Source organism: Amphiprion ocellaris, chromosome 5, assembly GCF_022539595.1.
Source record: "Amphiprion ocellaris isolate individual 3 ecotype Okinawa chromosome 5, ASM2253959v1, whole genome shotgun sequence".
NCBI lineage: Eukaryota > Metazoa > Chordata > Actinopteri > Pomacentridae > Amphiprion > Amphiprion ocellaris.
This window is the reverse complement of record NC_072770.1, coordinates 19,888,635-19,910,338: the sequence shown is the minus strand read 5'-3', so window position 1 is coordinate 19,910,338 and position 21,704 is coordinate 19,888,635. Positions and strand designations below refer to the sequence as shown.

The following is a 21,704-nucleotide window of genomic DNA, read 5'->3' as shown; positions in this document are numbered from 1 at the left end:
TGACGGATTAATACATAGTTACAGTGCTAAAAACAGAAATTATAATTTTTTCTCTCATGTACTGATAAAACGAGAACTTTAGAGATGTTAGTAGATGCATTAGAATTGAGGCAGATCTGTATTTTTACTTCTGCTTCCAAATGTCATTCTAAGCTAACTGTGCTGTATGTAATGTGTTCAAGTCAGTAAAATCGTAAACAGAAAAATGCTGTTCAAGCAAGCAATGGCTTAAACTAGAAAAACTATCCACACTGTATTTGGTGAAAATACCCCCTAAAATGAAGAATGTTTGATTTGATTTTTCTGAATCTGCTGATCAGGTCTTGAAATCTGTGAAACATTAGCCAAAAAACAGTATTCTTTGAAAGTAATAATGGTATAAATATTACACCTTTGGAACCACTGTGCAATGACTTGACTTGAACACCCTTTCAGATTCTTCAGTACTTGCTGTTCTGTACAATTTATTGGCAGTTCTCCTCGTTTTTGTGCACTTAATGATCACCCCTGCAGTACTGCAGAAAGGAACAAACTCTGTAGGTACACTCTGTTCTTATATAATCTAACTTCATGGTGTTTAAATACAAAGAAGTTGGAGATACTTCTAAGAGAAGTAAGTTTAGGCAGCATTGTATTTAATAAAGGTATAATAAACATTTCGATTAGCAAAAGAACCAGACCATTCCCAGGCCAGACAGGATTTGCAATTCATGCCTGGAAAACCGCTAGAGAAAAGCATTAAGTAGGCATCTAAATCAGACGCCTGAGCCACCTGAGATGGCTATTTTCATAGCAAAGGAGCTGTGGCTCTACTCTGAACTCCTTCTGGATGTCTGGGCTCCTCACAGTATCTCTAAGGCTGAGCCGAATGTTAAATGAAGAGCTTTTCAAGAGCCACTTCACCGTGGCAGTGTGGAACAACACCCTCATTACTGTTGAGGCTGCAGCAATCCGTTAATTCATCTCATGCTCCATTTTTCAATCATCACCTAATTACTGTACTTCATTTTGGGCAGCAACTTACCCCAATCCAGAGGGACCAATCTGTTGGTTTCCAGCAGAGAACCACAGCGTAGGGCTTGGTGGTGTTGACTCTCATCTCACCACTACTCACTCGACTGCAGACTTCTGTAGCTAAAGATCACAGCTTAATGAATCCAACAGAACCACATCATCTAATGGACATCTAAAGGAGACCATCATTCAAAACTGTTTGGATATTTCGTTTTAACTACAACTCAGATAGCCTCATGTAAACCACGTCAACATGTGGAAAGCTATGCTTAGCTATGATGAATCGCTGCTAAGAAGAGCCTGGTTCTGTCAGAGGTTAACAGGAAGTGCTGGCTGGAGGGGATGGTGTTGGGTTTCTCTCTGCAAAGCCTTGACCTCACTATATAAAGTTCCCTGAGATGAATATATGAATAAAATTGATTTGATTTAAAGTGATTTGGGAGGCATTTAGCAAACAATCAAACAACACCTAGTATGAGAGGTTTTGCATAGATGTTAGACATTGATTGCCACAGCAATTGTTGAAACTGTTTAGAGATTATACCCCTTCTTGATGTGTTGTTTTTTCTCTTTTAATGTGTCATACATCCAAATACATAGACAGCTATCCAATCAGATTCTTGTATGATCCTGTTAGCCTGAATCCACAGTCATTTCAGATTCCAAACTGTCTTGTTTTCCAAATATATACATGAACACCAGAGCCTGTTGATTAAAAAGAGCAGATCGATACATAAAATGCCAACAAACACACCTGAAGGTGCATCTTTTAGCATGCAATATCGAATGCTGCCTGCAATTAAATCGCAAGGGCAATGCTTCTTCCACACCAGCAGCAGGTGCATACAGAGGAGGATCCTGCGGATGATTTAATGACTGCTTCCTCTGTGTGAATTATGGGAGTCGTTGACTTGACTAACAGAGCATCAAGTGAGCTCTTCAGAACAAATGGGAAACGGGCGATTATGAAGAGACATTGCACTGCGCCGGGCCGAGAGCTTACAGTGGCTAGAAAGAGGACATAAACTAGCCTCTAGCATTTCAAGAAACTGTCACATTGATGCAGCACACTCAGACAAAATGTTCAGAGCACATCATTTCCAGTTTCGTAGCGCTAAAGTGAGAAACAAATGTAAAGGGTGTCTTTTAAAAGCAAGCAATCACCAAAGAGTTGATGTGGAAACTCACACCAGACGCATCTGAATCAGCCCTTTAGATCTCATGAGCTCTGTGCTGCTGTATGTGCTCTTTGTGTGTGTGTGTGTGTGTGTGTGTGTGTGTGTGTGTGTGTGTGTGTGTGTGTGTATGTGTGTGTGTGTGTGTGTGTGTGTGTGTGTGTGTGTGTGTGTGTGAGTGTGTGTGTGTGTGTGAGTGAGAGAGAGAGAGAGAGTGTGTGTGCAGCTCTGAAGGATGATAAGCCACGGATTTAGGCCACAGTTTTCTAGGTTATACCTAAAAGCCACCTGTCTGTCTAAAACACAGTCAGATGATTTAAGATATTAGTACAGAAATAGGTGTTCATGTGACTGGACAGGAAATCTCCTTTTCTCTCTCTCTCTCTCTGTCTATCTATCTGTCTCTCTCTCTGTGTGAGTGTGTGTCCAGAAAAAAGTAAAAAAGTAAAATAACCTACTTTTCTCTCAGTAATAAGCCAGAGCTTTCCGCTGACTGTTGCTGGCCGTCCGTTGGATTTTTGGGAGTAATTCTATAAGTTATTCAGAGATGCCGGATTAACTCCCACCAAGCTCTTTTTGAAGATAGACTGACAAACTGCAACACTTAGAGCAACTAGGAACCGAGCCATTAAAATCCTGCAAGCCTTTAAAGAGACACTGCCAAATAAGCTCATCAGGAGCTTGTGTATCAGTATGTGGAAGCTTCATCATGAGATTGCTGCCAGTCTCCTATTTGGCAGTCCATGCAAATTTAGGCCCATTTACAATTAAATTTATCTTTTCATTTTATGTGGAAGAAAAATTTCGAATGCTCATGATAACTGCAGGCTTTGACATTTCAAGCTGTTTTTGACATACTTTGCCATTCTAAGTTCTGAGTTTAGTATTGATTATATGTCTAAGGCAAGGATCCCAGAGCGAAATGTAGAGAGAAAATAACACAGTAAAAACAAAACTATAGTCAATGCTGCTTTTTGTCATGCAGCATGCCTCATTATCCCATAAGTTCTGGGTGAAATCGCATTAGTATTCAAAGTATTGCGTCACAACACTGAAAACTTTAAATGGGCTCATGGAGATTATAGTTTGTTAGTCTTCTTCATTAAATGGGATTTTATGAATGATTTTTACAGAGGTGGCCATCTTGCCGACACAGTCCTGCTGCAGTAAAGTTCCTGAAGCAAAGAATGAGTTGGATTTTTTGAGAAAGCAGACAAAAACAAAAGAAAGTTCAACGTTTTTGCTGTCATAACAGTACTCTAAATCTGAGTTTTGTTTTGTTTTAAACCTGTGAGTTTCTTTAGTTTATTCTTCTGCTGGCACAATATATTATGTGCTGGCACAATACAGTAGAACAAAGGCCAGCAACAGATACAATGCCTTCTGTTGTTTTCGACAGGATTCATGTGCAAGCACACACACTTACACACAGCCTCACGTAATGATCCAACATAGTCCATAGTCATCCCCAAGAACAATTCTCTGTGGTGCAAATGAATTAGTGGTGAAAGAATGAAAACATCAAACCTTTTGTATTCTTATTAACAATAAGATGTCATTATTTATAGTGTAGTAATACTCTATGTATTCATTTTTCATCCTTCATTCTTGTATATATTGTATATATTATAGTTATTATAATTATTATCTTTACTGTATATATGGTTAGTGCTGCTCTGAAAGATTTTTGCTGCTGTAATAATGGAAATTTCCCCTGATATGGGGAGTAATAAAGGACTATCTTATCTTATCTTATCTTATCTTAACCGGACAAGCTGAATAAACAATACACAAACACTAAAATGTTTTTTGTACACCAACCAGCCACAACATTAAAACCACTGATACAGGAAGTGAGTGACATCGACTATCTCATGACAGTGGCACCTGCCAAGAGGGATATATTAGGTAGCAAGTGAACAGCATAAATTAGCATAAATGAGGGGGAAACTAAGTGTAAATGCAGTCTAGTACACCGCCACCCTCTGCATAAGACAAACACTGACATTGGAGAAGATACACCTTTCTTTTTCCTCATCTTGCGCTTTCTTCGCTGAGAGTGGTTCAGACCCTCAGACTCACCTCTACAGTTGAGGAAAAACACTACAGTCCCAGATTTGCATTGCAAATTTCCACCACATGATCCATTGACATAACTGTGAAGGACACCAACAATCAGTGTAAACGGACTGAAATTGGCTTCACACTCTGCTCATTTATTTCACCCACGGATGGCTTTTCACAGCAACTTAGTCAATTGTTGCCATCATCTCAGCCGTTCAGAATGCTGTAAAAGCCGGATGTCACTTCATTTCGACTGCTGATCAAATTTTTGCAACATTAATGGAAATTCTACAGCAAACCCCAGCATTACCATTGAATTGACACATATATCAAAAACCTTTCAGTGCACTGAATAAGTCACTTCTTTCCACTATTCAATTGTCTGGCACTTCTCCAGGATAGAAGGAATGTTAATATTCTATTCAATATCTATTGGAGGCCAAGAAGCCTGGCATGAATGTTAAGGTGAGCACGTCAGAGGACGCTTCACACTCGCATTTAGACTCAGGGATTTGAGTAGATTAAAGAGAGACTGGCAGAATTTGCAGCTCTTCCTCAACACTACATTTCTCCCTCAGCTCTTCTTTCCAAAGTTCTTTTTCATGACCTACTGGTTTCTGCTCTCCTTGATTGAGGTGTATATTTCATTTTGCAGCAGGACTAGACCTCATGCAGTCACACGAGAGAAATTATTGTCCCCTCATTCATATTTTGCAAACAGAAATTTATCATAACAGAGTGAGTGATTTGCTTTGGGAAAACATTTCTAGACCAAGGTTGGTCTTATTATGAACGCAAAAGCAGATGAACTTATTCTATTGCACAATTTTTGATGAGAGGCATTTCAAAGTTCAAAGTTCACTTTATTTGTCTCCCATGGGAGAAATTTGTCTTAGACAAGGCAAGACATCGAGCTGCACTGCAACACAATAAAACAGAACACATGATATTAAAAAATTCATCATAAATACATGACATATAATAAATAAGATAAGTTTAAAAAATAAAAAATAGAAATAAATAAATAACAAAAAATAAAATAAAATAAATAAGCAGACTAAAATACACACATTCCCCCATACATGCATGTCGCTCCTCCCCAATTACCTCCCTTTGCTACCTGCACCTAGCCGCTCATTAATGAGCCTGACTGATTTATATAAATCAATAAAAATACAAAGTACTTTGACATTTTTAAGCTGCTTCGTTGTTACTAAGCTGGCACCAGACCAATACCCACAATGGAGAAATGGTCAGTCAGAGCTAATGCGTGAGATTAAAAATGATTCCCTTTTTCAGTTGTCTTTTAACATCTAGCTGAGTTACGTTATGAAAAGTGACAAGAGAAAAATGTTAACAAGCTTGGATGTAATTGTAATTATTGTTGCAATTTCGGAAGCAGCAATAAAAAATACTAAATTCATATATTTCTCTTCATAATGTCTTGCCACATTGTGCAAGATTATGCAAACTGCTCATACCATTTCATTTCATTTATTTATTCATTTGGACGAGGCAGTGCATATTAATGAACGTACAGTCTCATAATAGTTTACACAAGGTTCCAGCAAATAAGCCAGATTTAGCACAAGGCTATTTACCAAGTCAAGATGACAGCCACATGATATCAGCAGAATGAATTTTTGCTCACTGCTGAATTATTTTGGCCAATATAAAACACAATAACCTACTAACTCCCAAATAGAAATTTGCTAACATCAATGCAAGTTGAGTTTAAATGAATGAAAATGAGAAACAAATTCGCAATAAAGTCTGTAGCAGCTGGTTCTCTGATAGTTCACCAATAAGCAATCATATTCACCAACCAAAAAGACCGGTCAGAAAACACAGTCAAGGGTAAGAATGTGGTGTTCTGTCAAGACAAAAAATACTTTCATAACCCAAGCCCCCAAAGAATTAAATTGGGTATTTGAATCTGATTTAAAAAGTCACTATTCATAATCATAGTAACTAAAACTGGGTGCAGAGAATGTCTAAAAATATTCCATATATACACAATTTGTAACTTTTTATTTAATAAAAACCTATTTCATTTAGAAGACGCTTTTATCCAAAGCAATGTACATCTAAGAGTAGATACAACACAAGCATGGATCTAGTCAGGAGAAAGCAGCCTGGATAAGTGCCATAAAACAAGTTCAAGTGTGATAATAGGACCGTGGTGCCTACAGGCCGTGTGGACGTAATAGGATTTTTTATTTTCTTATAGACTGAGAGGCATTCTGCAGATCGAACAGAGTTTGGTAACTCGTTCCACCACTGGGGAACCACAGAGGAGAAGAGTCTAGCTATCGACCGGCCCTGTTGTAGTGCTTGCATCAGGCATCTTTTGTTGTCGGAGCACAGTGAGTGGGAGGGAGTGTAGACCTGAATGAGAGAGTTCAGGTAAAAGGGAGCTGTTTTCTTTGTGGTTTTGGGTGCAACTGTCAGAGTTTTAAATTTTATGCAGGCAGCAACTGAAAGCCAAAAACAACTAATAAAATAAAGAAAACATGCTGGGGATGTAGAATAACTAAACATTCTTTTGCCCCAAACCCAACAGTTTTTAGATATTCACAATGGAAAAGAGCAAAACTCATAGATAATATATGGGGATTCCTGCAGAATCCTCCATGATGTCACCCGCAGGTTTCATGAACAGCGGTTTGAAGCTCAGTGTGGTGACTTCGGTCATTGCTATCTTGGTTGTATATGACTCCTCTTAAGTCCCAGCTGATCCAGAAATAATCAAAGTGGAGTAGTGTTTAATTAAGGTGATGTGTGATGGCATCCACCTGCCACTAAAAGCGGCTACACCCTTAATTATGCACAACTTTAGGCCTTAATACCATCTAAATGATTTAGTTTTAAAGAAATTTGCATCTTACACAGTCGTCATGAATAGGAAAATTAGCTATAGAGACCAAAACCTTATTTGGACCAGGCTGTAAACATATTTGTTTAAATGTAAAGTTGAACATTTTAACATGGGGGTTTAATGGGGACTGACTTAGTTTTAGATCCGGGTTCAAGTGGACATTTGAGGAACTGCAGTTTTATTGCTTCCCTGTTGGAGTAATTTTTTTTCAGCCTTGAAGATTGCTACTTTGCAAAACTGCCAAATGAAAAGCAGAAAGAGGAATATATTCAAAAAAAATGCAGGACAGACAATGGTGCTTTTATAAATCGGACAAAAAAGGGAGACTGGACATTAACTTGCTGGTTCACGAGTATCGGAGTTTGGTTCAGGGCAGCTGATGAATCGTGATATTTCCAGGGCCACATTATGAGGGTTTTATTTCCACCTCTATTGTCGTGCTGCGCTTGTTTGGTGACTGATATATTTGAGTCTGACGTCCTCTGACTGATGTGGCACTTCGCTGACCCTGCAGACACTCCATTTGATGAGAAGCCCTTATCTCTGTCAATACAGAGCACTCAAATGACGAGCTGCATAAAGAGATTTTGAAGGAGCTGTGTCTTCCACAGTTAAACTGATGTTGTTGAAATACCACACACACACACACACACACACACACACACACACACACACACACACACACACACACACACACACACATACACGGAGAGAGAGAGAGACAGAGCGAGCGAGAGAGAACTTGTCTTGTGTCTCATTTTTCAAATATTCTTTCTTAAATGATTTGTTAGCTTCTGCCCGGAGAGGCAGAATATTGATCACTGTGCTGATGTAAGTTTCTAGACATAATATCAATTCAGCCTCTATTTTAAACTTTACAAGTTGATCCATCCATTAAAACAAAGGCTGTGCTCCTTGTTCCTTCTTTATTGTTTTTGTAAACTGGCACATAACCTCATTGTTCACCGATCACTCCTGGGCCGCTATGTGGGTCAGCTGTTTTCTTCTTCTTCTTTTTTTTTTCTTGCCTTGAATGCCACCTGATCTTTACAGTGGACTTTGGGAAATAATATGCTTCTGCAAGTGTAATTTGAGCAGAGCGTCCCCTGCAGCCTGTTACCAGTAACCCTGTAAGACTGTAGGATGCAGAGATGAAATGACGACCGCAGACAGAGTACTCAGGATCTTCCTGCTCTCCTTTAACCGGTGGCCTACTTTTAGTGAGACAGTAAATGCTGTTGCTTGTTTTGTGTGACTGTTTAAACAAGTCAAGGGAAACCCACAAACTAGAGAACAGTCAATTGCATGTGGTAAAATCATAATTATCAATAAAAAAACATGAACAGGAGTCTCGCTTAGAAGGTAACGTTAGTGGTGAATGACTGAATATTTTAATACAACACAGTTATACTGAACTAACGCTAGTAGAAGTCTTTGTTATTATGCTCAAAGCTGCATGTTTGACTACTTTTAATTAGTTTTCTATCAAATATGTACATATTTTAAACAAACTTTCAAGGTGCTGATAAGAGCAATGCTCCTGCAATGTTGCCTGTGCTGCTGAGTCATCACATTCTAAAAAGCATCGCTGTTCAAAAATGGGTATTCATCAAAATACCTGCCTTACAAAGGAAGCAGCAAACAACAGATATGACAGAGTATCGGTGGAGGAAAAACAACGTCAGCACTAAAGAAAGCAATAAAGCTGTAACGTTTTGAAACTTAGCAGCACTTTCAGAACCGTGACTGAAACATGAATTGCCCTGACCAGCAACCATCTGAACCTCAGTCCTGGTAAAAAAACGACACCAATGGGGGGTAAAAGCTGACTGCCACAACGTATCCTGAGGGACTATAAACACAAACCATGTGGAGCTGAATGATAGAGATGAGGTGACACAGCACACTTCTGAACAGTCAGCAGCGCCGGTAAACAGTTGAGGTTTCAAGGTTGTGTTTGTTGCCCTTCTCACTGACGGACAAGTTAGGTGGGAAAGTCTGGGCAGCTGAAGGTAATTAACTTGCACTGATGCTCTAGAGGTCATACAATGCAAAGTGATCCCAGTGGCAATTACCACTTTATGTGGCTAGCTGATTATTCAGGTTATTTATTATCTTTGGAAGCTCTTCTGAGTGTTGAACTGGTTGTGATTTAGGGTCAGAGATGTTTCTTATTGTAGACTGTGTATAAATGATAGATGTAAACTGCAACAGTGAAATGCCAAGCTGGAGGCTTCAGAACATTAGTTCCCAAACCAGTGGGTGATATCACGATCATTACATTTTAAGATTTTTATTATACAGGCTGGGTCAAAAGTAGGCTTACCCTATATATATATATATATATATATATATATATACCTTCAATAATTACTACCTCCATCATTGTTAATAATTGATAAAAACAGTTTTTTCTGAGCCCTGCTCTTTTTTTTTGCTTCTGAAAGGGTGCATACCAAAGAAAGTCTGAGAACCACTGCTGTAAACTGACATAACTAACTCCACTTCCTCCAGAAGTGAGGTTAAGTATGGATCAGGACCACTGATTATTCTTAATTAATCCTTGACGCTGTGATCCCAGGCCCATGCATACATACATTTCATTTACACCTGGTACTTTGTGATTGATGCTTCTGTTACCGCTGATGCTCCGGAGAACATTAGTCACTGCTGCACGGTGGGTCAGTCTTCATCTAATTACAGGCCGCCTGAAACAGGATCTGCTGAATGTTTACACATACAGTACATGCACACATGGGTCCAGGCACACATTCTCTCGCTTCAACTGAATGTGCACACTCACCCAGTCACAAGACAACAGTGTCAAGTTAGGTCACAGAGCAGCCGTAGTGAGTCTCCTGAGGACTTCTGTGGAGGGCAGGACTTTCCCTGATTATAGTTCAGGTCTAAGTTAGTCAGATTCCCACAAATTAGCTGTACATAGCGGTCAGTTTTCTGTAAACTATCATAGCATAGAGGGAGTTCGGCAGTGTTTGTAAGCCTGTGTTTTTGTGTTGAGGGACAGACTGTGGGGGGAAAAAATCAATGAATATCGAAAAACTCTGAAGCTTAAGAGATTGTTTGGCACTGGGAAGGGGCGGAGAAGAAAGAAAAGCTGCAAACTTAAAGTCAAAGAGAAAACAATCAGAAGGGATTGAAAGAATAAGACGTGTAAAGATTATCAAAGCATCCCATGCCAAGAAACTTAGAAAGACACGGAGAAACAAGAGGATCGATATTGAAACCTAGAAGTCTTGGAGGACCCAGACATTAAAGAAACCAAACTGGATTAAAACAAAAATAGATCCATTGAAAGCAAAAAATAGTTCAAGCTGGAAGAAAGGAAGCAGGTCTGTGAACATGATATTGAAGACATTTAACAAGCAGGCCCCTTTATAGCTTTTGAAGGGCCATGTGAATAATCTAATTTTGGGCCCCCTTCATGTTTCTGGTGAATGCCATAAGATTCAGGATGGAAGGGCAGGTATGCAGGGTAAAAAAGAACTTCAAATGATGTAGAGGACAAACAATTGTTGTCTCAAATAGGCATCAAACAGACAACACTTTACACAAACGACATCATGATAACCAACTGAGTCAATGAGCCATCGGTGTTTAAATCTAGACATTAAAGGGCCTTTTGTTTGAAGGGCGGAGGGGTGATTGTTATACACTGTGACAGTCTTGAGACTCGTAATCACCCAGAGTGTCAATTTATATTCAAGGAGAAAATCCGTTAGTGTGTAACTGGGTCCCTTAGTGGTCTAGATAAGCCAACAAGAAACAGCTCTGATCACAAGGTACTAAAACCAGTTAGATAAAATTGTCTCCTACATTTCTTGGTTTTTGTTGCTTTTGTTTAAGACTGTTTTCAGAAACAAATGGGAGAAATGCAGGAACATCATTGGACAATATGTTAATTTACTAGAAGGTAGGCTCTACATTGTATTACATTCTATAATTTTTTTTCTAATTTCAGTTTGCCCTTTTCAACAACAGAGCAGCAACAGCAGATGGTAATTAGTCTTTTTTTCAATCATTGAACTTTGTCCCTGTCACTGAATAAATAAGTAAATTAATTAAAGCCTCTACAAATATTGATATGTGAAAACACATAAATATTTAACAGGTTTTACAATTGGACATTTCATGAAATAAGTACATACTTTTTTATTGACAATAAGTTGAAGTAAAAATGATGCTATTACCAATTCAATATGTAGCACGTGGCAGTGATTGGTTAGTTTAGCAATGCAATAAGAAAACAGGGAAACAGCTGCTCTGCAGCTCTCGGAGAAACCAGCAGCTTTCAGGCACACTGATTAACTCACTGTATCTCCTTTGTTTATTACTTACAAAAACTTTGCAAAGAATATGCACAATGACAAGTGAGTGGCCATGTGCCAGATTATTTATTGTCCTGAAGCAGTGACTCTTTGTTATTCTTGTTGCCTCATAACCTTAACGTGAAAGCAAAACTCAACAGGAAGTCCTGGACCTTGTTAACAAAATCTCTCATAAAATGATAAATATGACACTCAACATGTTACATTCTGCATCAAGTTGGTTCAGTCTGGTTTTCACACTTAGTGCTATTAAGCTAAACTGACTGGTTTCAGCTTCATATGTAGCATGCAGAGATGGTATTGTAGGTATGCAACATATACCCACTTCTGGGATGGAGGATTCACCATATAATTATCTAACAACATCCACAGACACGTGTCAGTCTAAATAAATGATGACCTGTTTCAAGTCCACAGTTTACATAGAATGAGGTGAATAATGTCATGTCTCAAGTCACAACACTTCAGAACTGTTTACACTGAATGCATTGAAAGTAAAACATTTTGATAATGTTACTTTTCACAGTGTGAAAAATAGATGAAGTTGTAGAGTTGTCAGCTACAAGCACTGTCTCCAGAAATGACCACCTTTAACCCTTGTGTTGTCTTTGGGTCATTTTTGACCCTGAGGACAAGGGGAGTGCACAGGATCTGAAGACAACACAAGGGTTAAGAGCATACAGCCACCTAGACTCTGTAGAATCCAATAGTTTCAACATTCAATCCAGGGTTCCCTTTGCTGTTGTTTTTATTAATTATTTGCAGCTTTGCTGCCCTCAAGAGCTGCTGAAATTCAACGCCTCTTCTGAGGATGACGAATCCTAGATTTTCACGCTGCACACGTGCAATTGGAACATTCTCCCTGGCTGCAGTAGTTTTGAACGTCACTGCAATTACTGGCGATGAATAATGTGTGCAGGTGAAAAAGGCCTTAGGGCTGCAGTCAATCATGTTATAGACTTTTTCTCCCAGACTTTATCCCTTATGGCAGTACCTTCTCCCATGTAAATGCACCACATCTGAAGAAAAGCCTTAGTGACGGACTTAAAGAATGTATGTCCCTTTCGTTGTTGTTTCACAACCAATGAGCTTTATACTCTCATAATGACATCTGTGACTGAAAATAAGTAAATAAATTAATTTTATAGCTCAAAAAAAATGCCGGCTGTCAAAATCTGCCGGCTGACACGTCACACACTGTCAGTGAGACTCTTCTGATGAAGGCGAGAGCTTTCGCCGAAACTGTCAAGAAAGGTAATTAACATCTATCTCTTCACCTTATGTCTGAACAAAAGAATTCAAAACTAATGAATTCATTTTATAGTCACTATTAGGGAATTATTATGCTTGGTGTGATGTTTGGAAGTGATTGTTTTTATATTTTATGAATAATTAAATACAGCATTCAAATCTGCTGTTCTCTGAGGTTCAGCCACTTCAGCAAACACATGACCTCCTTACTGCCTCCATCTTTGAGCAAGAGACTGAAAACATCCCTGCAGCATGATGGTGTCCATGAAATGCAAAGTGTGCCCTTGAAAAAAGAACACAACAGGGAAAAGATTCTCCTTCAACAAAGGGGAGCAATTGTCCAATATCAATCCTCACGCCCAGGTGAAGATTGAAAATGGAATCCGGATTGACCAGATAATTCAATCTCCCAAGTTTAAATTGGCATTTGATGAGATACAAGGTTTAGACATTTAGTCCAATTGACAAAGAGCTGTAGGTAGGAGTGAAACCACTTGTGAGGTCAATTTATTTATAGAGCACACTTGAACAACAGATGCTGGATCTGCAGAGAAGCTGAATACACAATCGATCATAACAATAGAAACAAGAACAGCACTCAGAGAGCGCAGTACTTTGCCAAGGCTGCTGAGTCTTTGTATCATTTCTGATGAATGAAATCTTAAAAAAAAATTATCTTGCGCTGAGCACAGTCGGGTGTCTTGCATGTATATGTTATGAATGGATACTGAATCGCATGACCTAGATTTATAGCGGGCGGTGAGAATTGATGGGACTTGGAAACACCCCCACAATTTAATCAATTCTTCCTTGTATTATTTCCAGTGGATAAGTCCCGATAAGTCTGCAGTGGTGGATTTGTAGTTGGATTGCAATCATGCAATCATGTGATTGTCAGCAGGCAGCTGATGTAGTGTTCACTTGTTGTCATAGTTACAGTCACGTCGTGCCACTATCTTGCAAAGGGAAATCCTTAACAAATCCATGGAGCCAGACTAGAAGCCCCATCACTGCCAAAATCTAATAAGGTGGTTCCTGTGTCATTTCTGACCTTCCCTGAAAATTTTATCCAAATCCGTTAGTTCGTTTTTGAGTAATGTTGCAAACAGACGGATTCATGTACGCCAACTGACACATAACTCCGCCACGTTCCTTGGCGGAGTTATAAATGTAGTAGACCATTTTTATCATGACAGGGTTCTTAACAGGGGAGACAAGTGAAGAATAAAAACTTCAGCATCTGAAAGTGGAATAATGGCTATGAAGATCAGAAATATAAATCTGAAAAAAAAGAATAAACGAATAAAGTAATTAATTAATAAATAAGTAAAATTGCCTAAAAATCTGTTTTGTGTTTGAAAGGAAGCCAGAGTGTTGTTGTTTTGTTCCTGGCACCAGAGAGGGTCCTTGATGGTGCACACAAAGCCAATTATAGAATAATAAGTGATCTGGATCCTCAGAGAAGACTGGAGAATTGAGAAAGTGTTGACCAATGTGTAGCCGTTTGAGGCCCCAGAATGTAGCTGACATCTTTAAAAATCCCATATCGGGCCCCTTTTAAACAAATTAATCAGTGTCACAACACCACATTGTGTCGCTTGTTTTCTTTTTAGCTTAAAATTCTGCAAATATAGTTCAGTTTATCATGATTGTATAACCTCTGTTCTAAACGGGCTGTTTTGCTCTTAAAACTAATAAATTGCTGCTGATCCCTCCTCCTTTAAGGTGTTTGGTCTACCAGATGCTACATAGCACCTGGGCCTTTATGTCTTTACAGCATGTATTTTACACCACAAGTTTATAGCATCCACAAAACGCACACACACACACACACACACACAAATGATTTTTACAACATGGCACCTTTAAATTAATCTGAAGAACAGAATATTGAGGACGAGGACCTCTGTGTCACTGTTGTGTAGCTTGAGGTTTTAGCCATGCAGCACTTGACATCTTAAAGGAAGCAACATCGATCAACTTTCCTCGTCTTACAAAGGTTTACACAGCGGAGGTTTCAGCTTTCACGGTCCACGTTAGTGAGCCACAGGCCATTTGAGGATCCAGTGAGTTGACACAGTGGCTAAATCTGCACCTTGTTCTTGCCACTCATGCCACAGATGTAAAATGAATAAGTAAATAAATAAATTTAGCATCGCTCCTGCTGGTATATTAATACTTCCAGCTAATTTGTATTAAGACATGAGGCCTGTGAAATCTATCATTAATATGCACTTACAGCCTTCATTTATGATATGATGCTTAACACCTGAAGCTACAACTGCATGTCGCAAGAAAAGAAAAAATATGTTGTTATTCATTTCCATACCAGGGTGCATGTAAGCATACCTGAATCCAAAACACACAGCGGCGAACCTTATTGTTGCTCATGATTATAGCACCCACCAGCAGCTCCTGCACACTCCTGCATGCAACTCTTCATATCTTTTGTGACACCTGTAAAAAAAAGTCATGCACCTGTCACAATAAAGCGTCTCTCTACAAATGACACGCAGCACAGCAATAAAATTCATTTGTCAGATGCGTGAGGGCAGTCTTGGCATTATGGGGCTGGGAAAGACTTCCATCTCAGTTCAACACTGTCAACTGACATCTATGTCTCTTGGAAACATAACCTCATATAAATGTCAACCCTACACTCTCTCCAATTTATTTGGAACCCATCTTGTTTTTTTAGCCATTAATTTGACAAATTGATGGAAACACTGCTCTGTGGCAAAGTAATATCAAACTCCATTTGTCAAAGAAACGCTTTGCACTACTGAGCATGCAATCTTTATAGGGCAGTGAAGAGAAACACAGATTATTTATTGAAACCGTGGAACAATCTTTCACATGTAATTTCCATCAGGTCTTTCATCTTTCAATTTTTCCTCCTGTTGCTTACGGCTCACTCTTCTCTTCTGTCTCCCAGAAACTGTTATTCCTGAGTTTGTTTGGGGGTAAAAGGGACGTGCATCACTATCTAAATCTACATTAAATGGTTTAAATAATGACTTCAAGCAGATCCAATTTGTACTTTATTGGATTTTTCAAAGATTTTGTTTCTTTTTATACAGGTGACCTGGATGTGAACCCTCCGTGGAGTTATTTTTAGGACCTGCCTGTAATCGTGAAGGACATATATATTTATGGATCTCAAAACCAACTATCTGCACAGTGGTGGAAGAAGCAGTCCAGTCCTTTAGCCAGGTGAAAGAGCTCTTGCTTTGGAGTAAGACTAAGATGCAAAATTTAAGGCTACAGTCAGCTTAGAGTTAGCTTAGCTTTGCATAAATACTTTGTACAGAATAAGTCAGCCACTTTAAATAAAAATACTATATATTCAAATGGTATCAATAAAGTGCATGTGGAATAACATAAATAAAAGCTCTAATTTTGTAGAAAATATTGGCTGTGAGCAATAGGTTGCTTTAATCAATATAGTTTAAATTACTGTTGTGGCTGGCCAGTTTGTTCTTCTTTATATACAGTTAGATTATAGTCCAGTAATTTTCAATCTCGGGGCCTCTCTTCAAACATTATTTTAGAAATGCTGCTGTTTCTATGAATTACCATCATTTTCTGATAAATTGTTCGAGTGTGGTTGCTCTTTTCAAAACTTTTTATTATCATTAGAGTAAAATAAGCATCAGATATTTGACTATATTTCTGATCTGAAGCCAAAGTTCCCATTCCTGCTGCTGCTGCAGTCAGTGATGTCTAACCTCTGTTCGACCTTCACGTTTCCCAATCACCACCGTGTTCTCTCTGAGCAAACTAAGCCGGACACATACACTCCCCCTACTCCACACAGAAACCCACACACATGCATAAATATCTGCTGCTGTGTCAGTTGACGGGGCCTTGCAACCTGATCCCTCGGTTTCAGAAGCCATCAAAGCCTTAGCCACCATCTTCCAACCTGCTACTGATAAAACATGGCTGACTCCCGTGTCGTCACAGGTCAGCACTCAGTGAGACAGCGCAGCATCGTGGATTTAGTTTCATCGCTTCTATTCTCCATCAACTTCCCCCACCAGCCTGCTCCTCGGTGATACGGTATGTGAGAGAGAAAGCCCCGCGCTTAGTTTGCAACAGGAATGTCCAAGAAGATATTTTCAGTCGGACATTTAATTTGCTCCCTGGCTTGAAATGAATAATTTAAACTCGGCACTAGCCATAAAAAAACACTTTATAAATGCTGTATTTGTGCTGCTCTTGAAAGTATTGTCAGATGTCATTGAAAAAAGTTCATATGTTGAAAGACTTTCCTCCAGATACCAGTTTCACTCATTTTTTCCTAATATGAAGCCAGACAGAGGAAAATGAATAAACTTTATTTAGTGACTGCACAGACGTAAGGAACAGTTAAGACTTATGTTTCTGCATTCCTGTGCTCCACACTATTAAAGAAATGAGTTGATTTTTGATTGTGTGCTTGGCTGCGGGATGATATTACATTTTGCATTTCCCTGTTGAAGACTAATGAACAATCCAATCATTATAAAATCCAATCTAATTCCATCAAGGAAAGTTATGTTGTTTGTCAGTGGATCAAATCTAGAAAGTAATTACCTGATCGCTGTGGGGACTGGGGTAGACAGGATACAATGTGATTGTCAGTCTGATTGGTACCTGATATGACAATGACATCATCAACAGTGGTCTCGTGGGACCGAATGGCAATTAGCAAATAGCAGGAAACTATTTCAGATTATAATTGCATGCATTCCCACAGCATAAGCTGCAGACTAATAAGCTTTTTAAAAAGGGCACTGATCTAAGCAATCAGTGTCTGTGTGTGTCTATATATATATATATACAGTGTGTGTGTTTGTGTGTGTGGAGGTTGAGGAAAGATCTGTCAAATGTCTGAAAAAAGTGCGAATTTGTAAGGCCCTTTTCTATTATTGCACTTTGACAAAATCGGGTTTAAAAGCATGACAGCCTAATTGCAGTGTGTTGTGCTGAATAAGCTGCTGATGCCCTGTGATGCATACAGTACACTCAGCGGTGATGAAAGTATCATAGCCAAACTGCTTCTGTCGCAAGCAACAATCCAGACAATATCCAGTGTTTGCTTGACTGCGGACAACTCAACTAGATATGTGGGTGGACACTTCAGAGCCAACTTTCAGTTTAAACTGCGATCGTAAACATTTCCATATTAGGCCATTGGCTGGGTGTATTTTTGAGAACCCATGCTGGGTTGAACCAATCTCTCTGAAAGATTAATGAAGATTACCATCGTTCTCTATCTGTCCCAGTTCCTGACACAATAAGCCAGAAACTGATATGATGAGGAGTTTCAGTAGTGGTATGAAGTGTAAAAAAGAATTACAATCTCCGCTTCAAAGTAGATTTAATGACAGTTACACGTAGGAATCTCAGATAAAAAGCTATTATGTCAGAAAGATAAATGTCAAGATGACATTATAATAACAGTTTAAGCTATTCTGTTTTATACGGTTAAGTTTGAATCTTTATCTCACTAAAGTGCAGCATCATCCAATCAGCATATTATGTGAACTTCAGTCACTGATCGAGTTTAACGTGCATTAAAAATTCATTCTTGCATTTTTCCTGGAGCTCCCTCTCAGAGTTAAAGACAGATGCTTTTAGCAGACGCTTAACAGCATAATAAGCAGCAGGGCGATCTGTTGTGGGAGGAAAATATTGACGTTAGCTGACTCATTTTGGCACAAGCCAGGGTCAGACGTACCAGTGGGATTCGACTTTCACTTATTTGTCATTGAAAATCAGCACATAGATCTACGGAGGACAGGCAGAAATTTCCTCTTGAAGCAACAGAAGGATTAGTATTTGCAGAGTTCTTTCACACAGGATTTTATCCTTGAGAACCACTTACATCTTTGGTCTTGTAACTGTCAGATATAATGCACCAGATAAGAGCTGCATTATAAAATATATAATAGTCACAGGAGCAGACCTTGATCTGAGAAATTACATTTATTTGTCCTCTGAGATAAGCTGTCACTTTCATGAAACTAAGCTTCACGCAAATCATCACACACAAGAAATTTTAATGGTAAACCAAACAGCTCAGGTATATTTTTCCAAGCATTCAAACAGTAGTCTAAATTTCAAATAAAAAGTGACCACCTGAGGACTTACAGACCAGAGAGCAGCAGTTATCCTGTCGACCTGACAGTCCACTGCTTTTATCCAGCCTGAAATATTTCAACCACTCAACTGCCATGAAACGTGAATGAAACAGATATGTAGAGCTGAAAGAATGATAAATGACTATGGTGACTTACATCATGAGCTGGACTTTTGTGAGTTTTCGGTGTAGTGTCTCAACAACTATTTTCAATGGACTGTGAAGAAATTTGACTCACTTTTCGTCCTTAGCTTTAAGCTCAAAGCACTAATGTGCATAAGAGCCTTACATAGTCACTGCTATGGATTTAAACTCTCTAAAGTGCCCACATTTATATTGTGATGAATTAATCTGAATAGTATTATTAATCAACTGTGGAACATATTGACAAGTTGTCCAACAATAATACAGCTGAATGAATGTGGGCGACCCTTAATGGAGAATTCCAAGCACTTTGTTAACTAAAATTAATTTCAGAGCCAAAAGACTGATGACTGCAGCCAAGAATATTTTGAATTTTTCCATATTGTTCACAGTCAGTTTCCTGCACACACACACACACACACACACACACACACACACACACACACACACACACACACACACACACACACACACACACACACACACACACACACACACACACACACAGTATAGAAGCATTCGATTCATCAAAGTCTGTCCTCTGCTGATGAATCAGTTCTGTCCATCATCACAGGGGGCAAATCAGACCAGAAAGAGATAGTGATTCACACAGGTCTGCTCTGGAATAATAGCTTTTATGATAATGAATCATTGTGCTTCATTGCTGCGATTGGCATCACATTTGTCATTGTCTCCTTCCAGGAATGCAACATCATGTTTGTGCCCTGTGAACCTGAAGGGGACGACCTGTCTGACAGGAAGAGCTGAGTTGTTTCCTTTGACAAGATGGCAGCTGACCCCACACCGCTTTAGGGAAAACATGTATGATAGTCGGGATCGCGTTTGTCTTTGAAGTTCTCAGAATTGCAGGCAAACAAGGGAAACCTTTTTAAGTTTTGTGTTTCAGAACAGAATTAACATGGAAGAATGCTGAGAGGAATTCTATTGTTACATTCCTCTCATCTCAAATACTACCTACAACTGGAGAAGGTAATATACCAGAGGAACAAATACCTGAAACCAGAACACATGTTTAAAAGCTATGTTTAATTTGCTGTATATGGTGACAAATATGCGGACATGTTTCGGTTTTTATCCACCCTTAGAGCACGTATGAGAAAACATTTACCTGAGATCACTTCCTCTACTGGAAAACAAAAGGAAACTACAGACCAATAAAAGACAGAGATGTTTAGGGCAGACTAACTAAATACAGTGCTCCCACTGCATTTTTAAAACTATTTCTGTAATGCTTTGCACATATAAAGGTGGTGAGATATGTTTTCTATGCTGTCAGTTCCTCACTAGATCTTACTGTTTTTGGATATTTTTATCCGTGCAGAATTAGCGGTTGTGGGTTTTGGTGTTTTGTGATTTGAGGAGGAATAGTTGCCTGCCAGATGTCATTGTTTCCTGCTGATTGGTTCAAATCAAGTGATGTGTCTTTAACAAAAAGAGAGCTCACTGCTGTCATGCATGCTCTGAGGAAGACTTTAAGCCAAAATATGTCAATAGACTGAAAAAAAATCATAAAAAGATCAAAATACAAGGTAAAGCTTATTTTTAAAGCTATGAAATGTTGCCTTTTTTCATAATTTTTGTACAGCCAGGTCATCATATGTGTTTGATATAGAAAAGTATAAATTTACGGAGAATTTCAACAAAATAAGCATATTATCTTTACTTAATTGAGTCAAGAACTGAGCAGCTTTGTGCAACAGACATTTACCTGAAGTTTGGTAGGTTTACGAGAGCCTTTTCTCCCAAACATTACTTTGTCATATAACTAAACATCACACTCCTATCATTTTTTTTTTGTTATTACTAATTTGTTATAGAGAATATGTTGTTCTTTTAAAGGAGAAGCATTTCAATGCAGGAGACAACGACCTGTTATCTCTTCTGTACAAAGCCACATTCAGTTGGATTAAAAGCTCACTTCAAAGGACATTTGTTCAGCTACTGAGGTAAATTGTATTTTAGAGAGATGAATCATCAAATACCACCATGATTTATGCTGAGAAACTAAATCAAAAGCTTTATTTTGAGTTCTTAATTAGCCATCAGTCCGAGCAGACAGATGGACTCTTGCTGTTCAGTTCTGACGTGCGACACGTGCACGTAACTCTGTCATGTGAACTCTAATTTCCTGCAGAGCAGCAATCTGTGGCTGAAGTCTGGTTGATGGAAGTGGTGAAATGCTGAGGAATGTTGAGTCATTATGCAAAAAAATGCACAGATGTATTAGTTGGTGACCTATAGCTGTTTGTGTTAATAAGTATTCGGGTACAGTGCATGGTTGCTTTCTCTTCAGCAGCCTTTATCTTTTAGAAGGGGAGCATTTCACACCACATCCAGTAAATGATTTCATTCTTCTAATAAAAATACATAACTCTCGCCTCATTGCCTTTGCTCTTGTATCAAGTCTGTGCAGGTAATTTGCCCAGTGGCCTGCACTAACACGCAACTATTAAGGCCTGTTCACAATGTTCTAAATGGGCTTTGGTCACCATTAAGTGTGTGATTATTTTTTACCTGATAGAAGTGGATATAATATGATACAGTGGAACATAAAAAGAAACTATTTCTGCATTAATCAGAGGCATTCATCAAGGAAAAAATATCTGATTTAAGCAATTATGACTTCCATATCTCCAGTAAATTTTTCTGCATTTATTCTCATTGTTTAACTCCACAAAAGAGGT

General features: G+C 38.7%; 1 protein-coding gene across 4 annotated transcripts in view; it reads left to right on the top strand.

Moving 5' to 3' along the window:
• The window catches only part of slc2a9l2 (solute carrier family 2 member 9, like 2), a 166,101-nt gene extending 144,705 nt beyond the window's left edge, over positions 1-21,396 (top strand). For 2 of the 4 annotated variants that reach the window (XR_008601685.1, XR_008601683.1), the window contains 3 exons: positions 15,809-15,941; positions 16,695-16,790; positions 19,702-21,396. Coding sequence is in view for 1 of the 4 variants with exons in the window: in XM_055010570.1 (XP_054866545.1) it covers positions 19,702-19,767 (66 nt within the window). In the remaining 3 variants the exon portion in view is untranslated. The remainder of the gene's footprint in view (positions 1-15,808; positions 15,942-16,694; positions 16,791-19,701) is intronic. The other 2 variants (XR_008601684.1, XM_055010570.1) reach the window with 2 other exon arrangements.
• Positions 21,397-21,704: the final 308 nt, after the last annotated feature.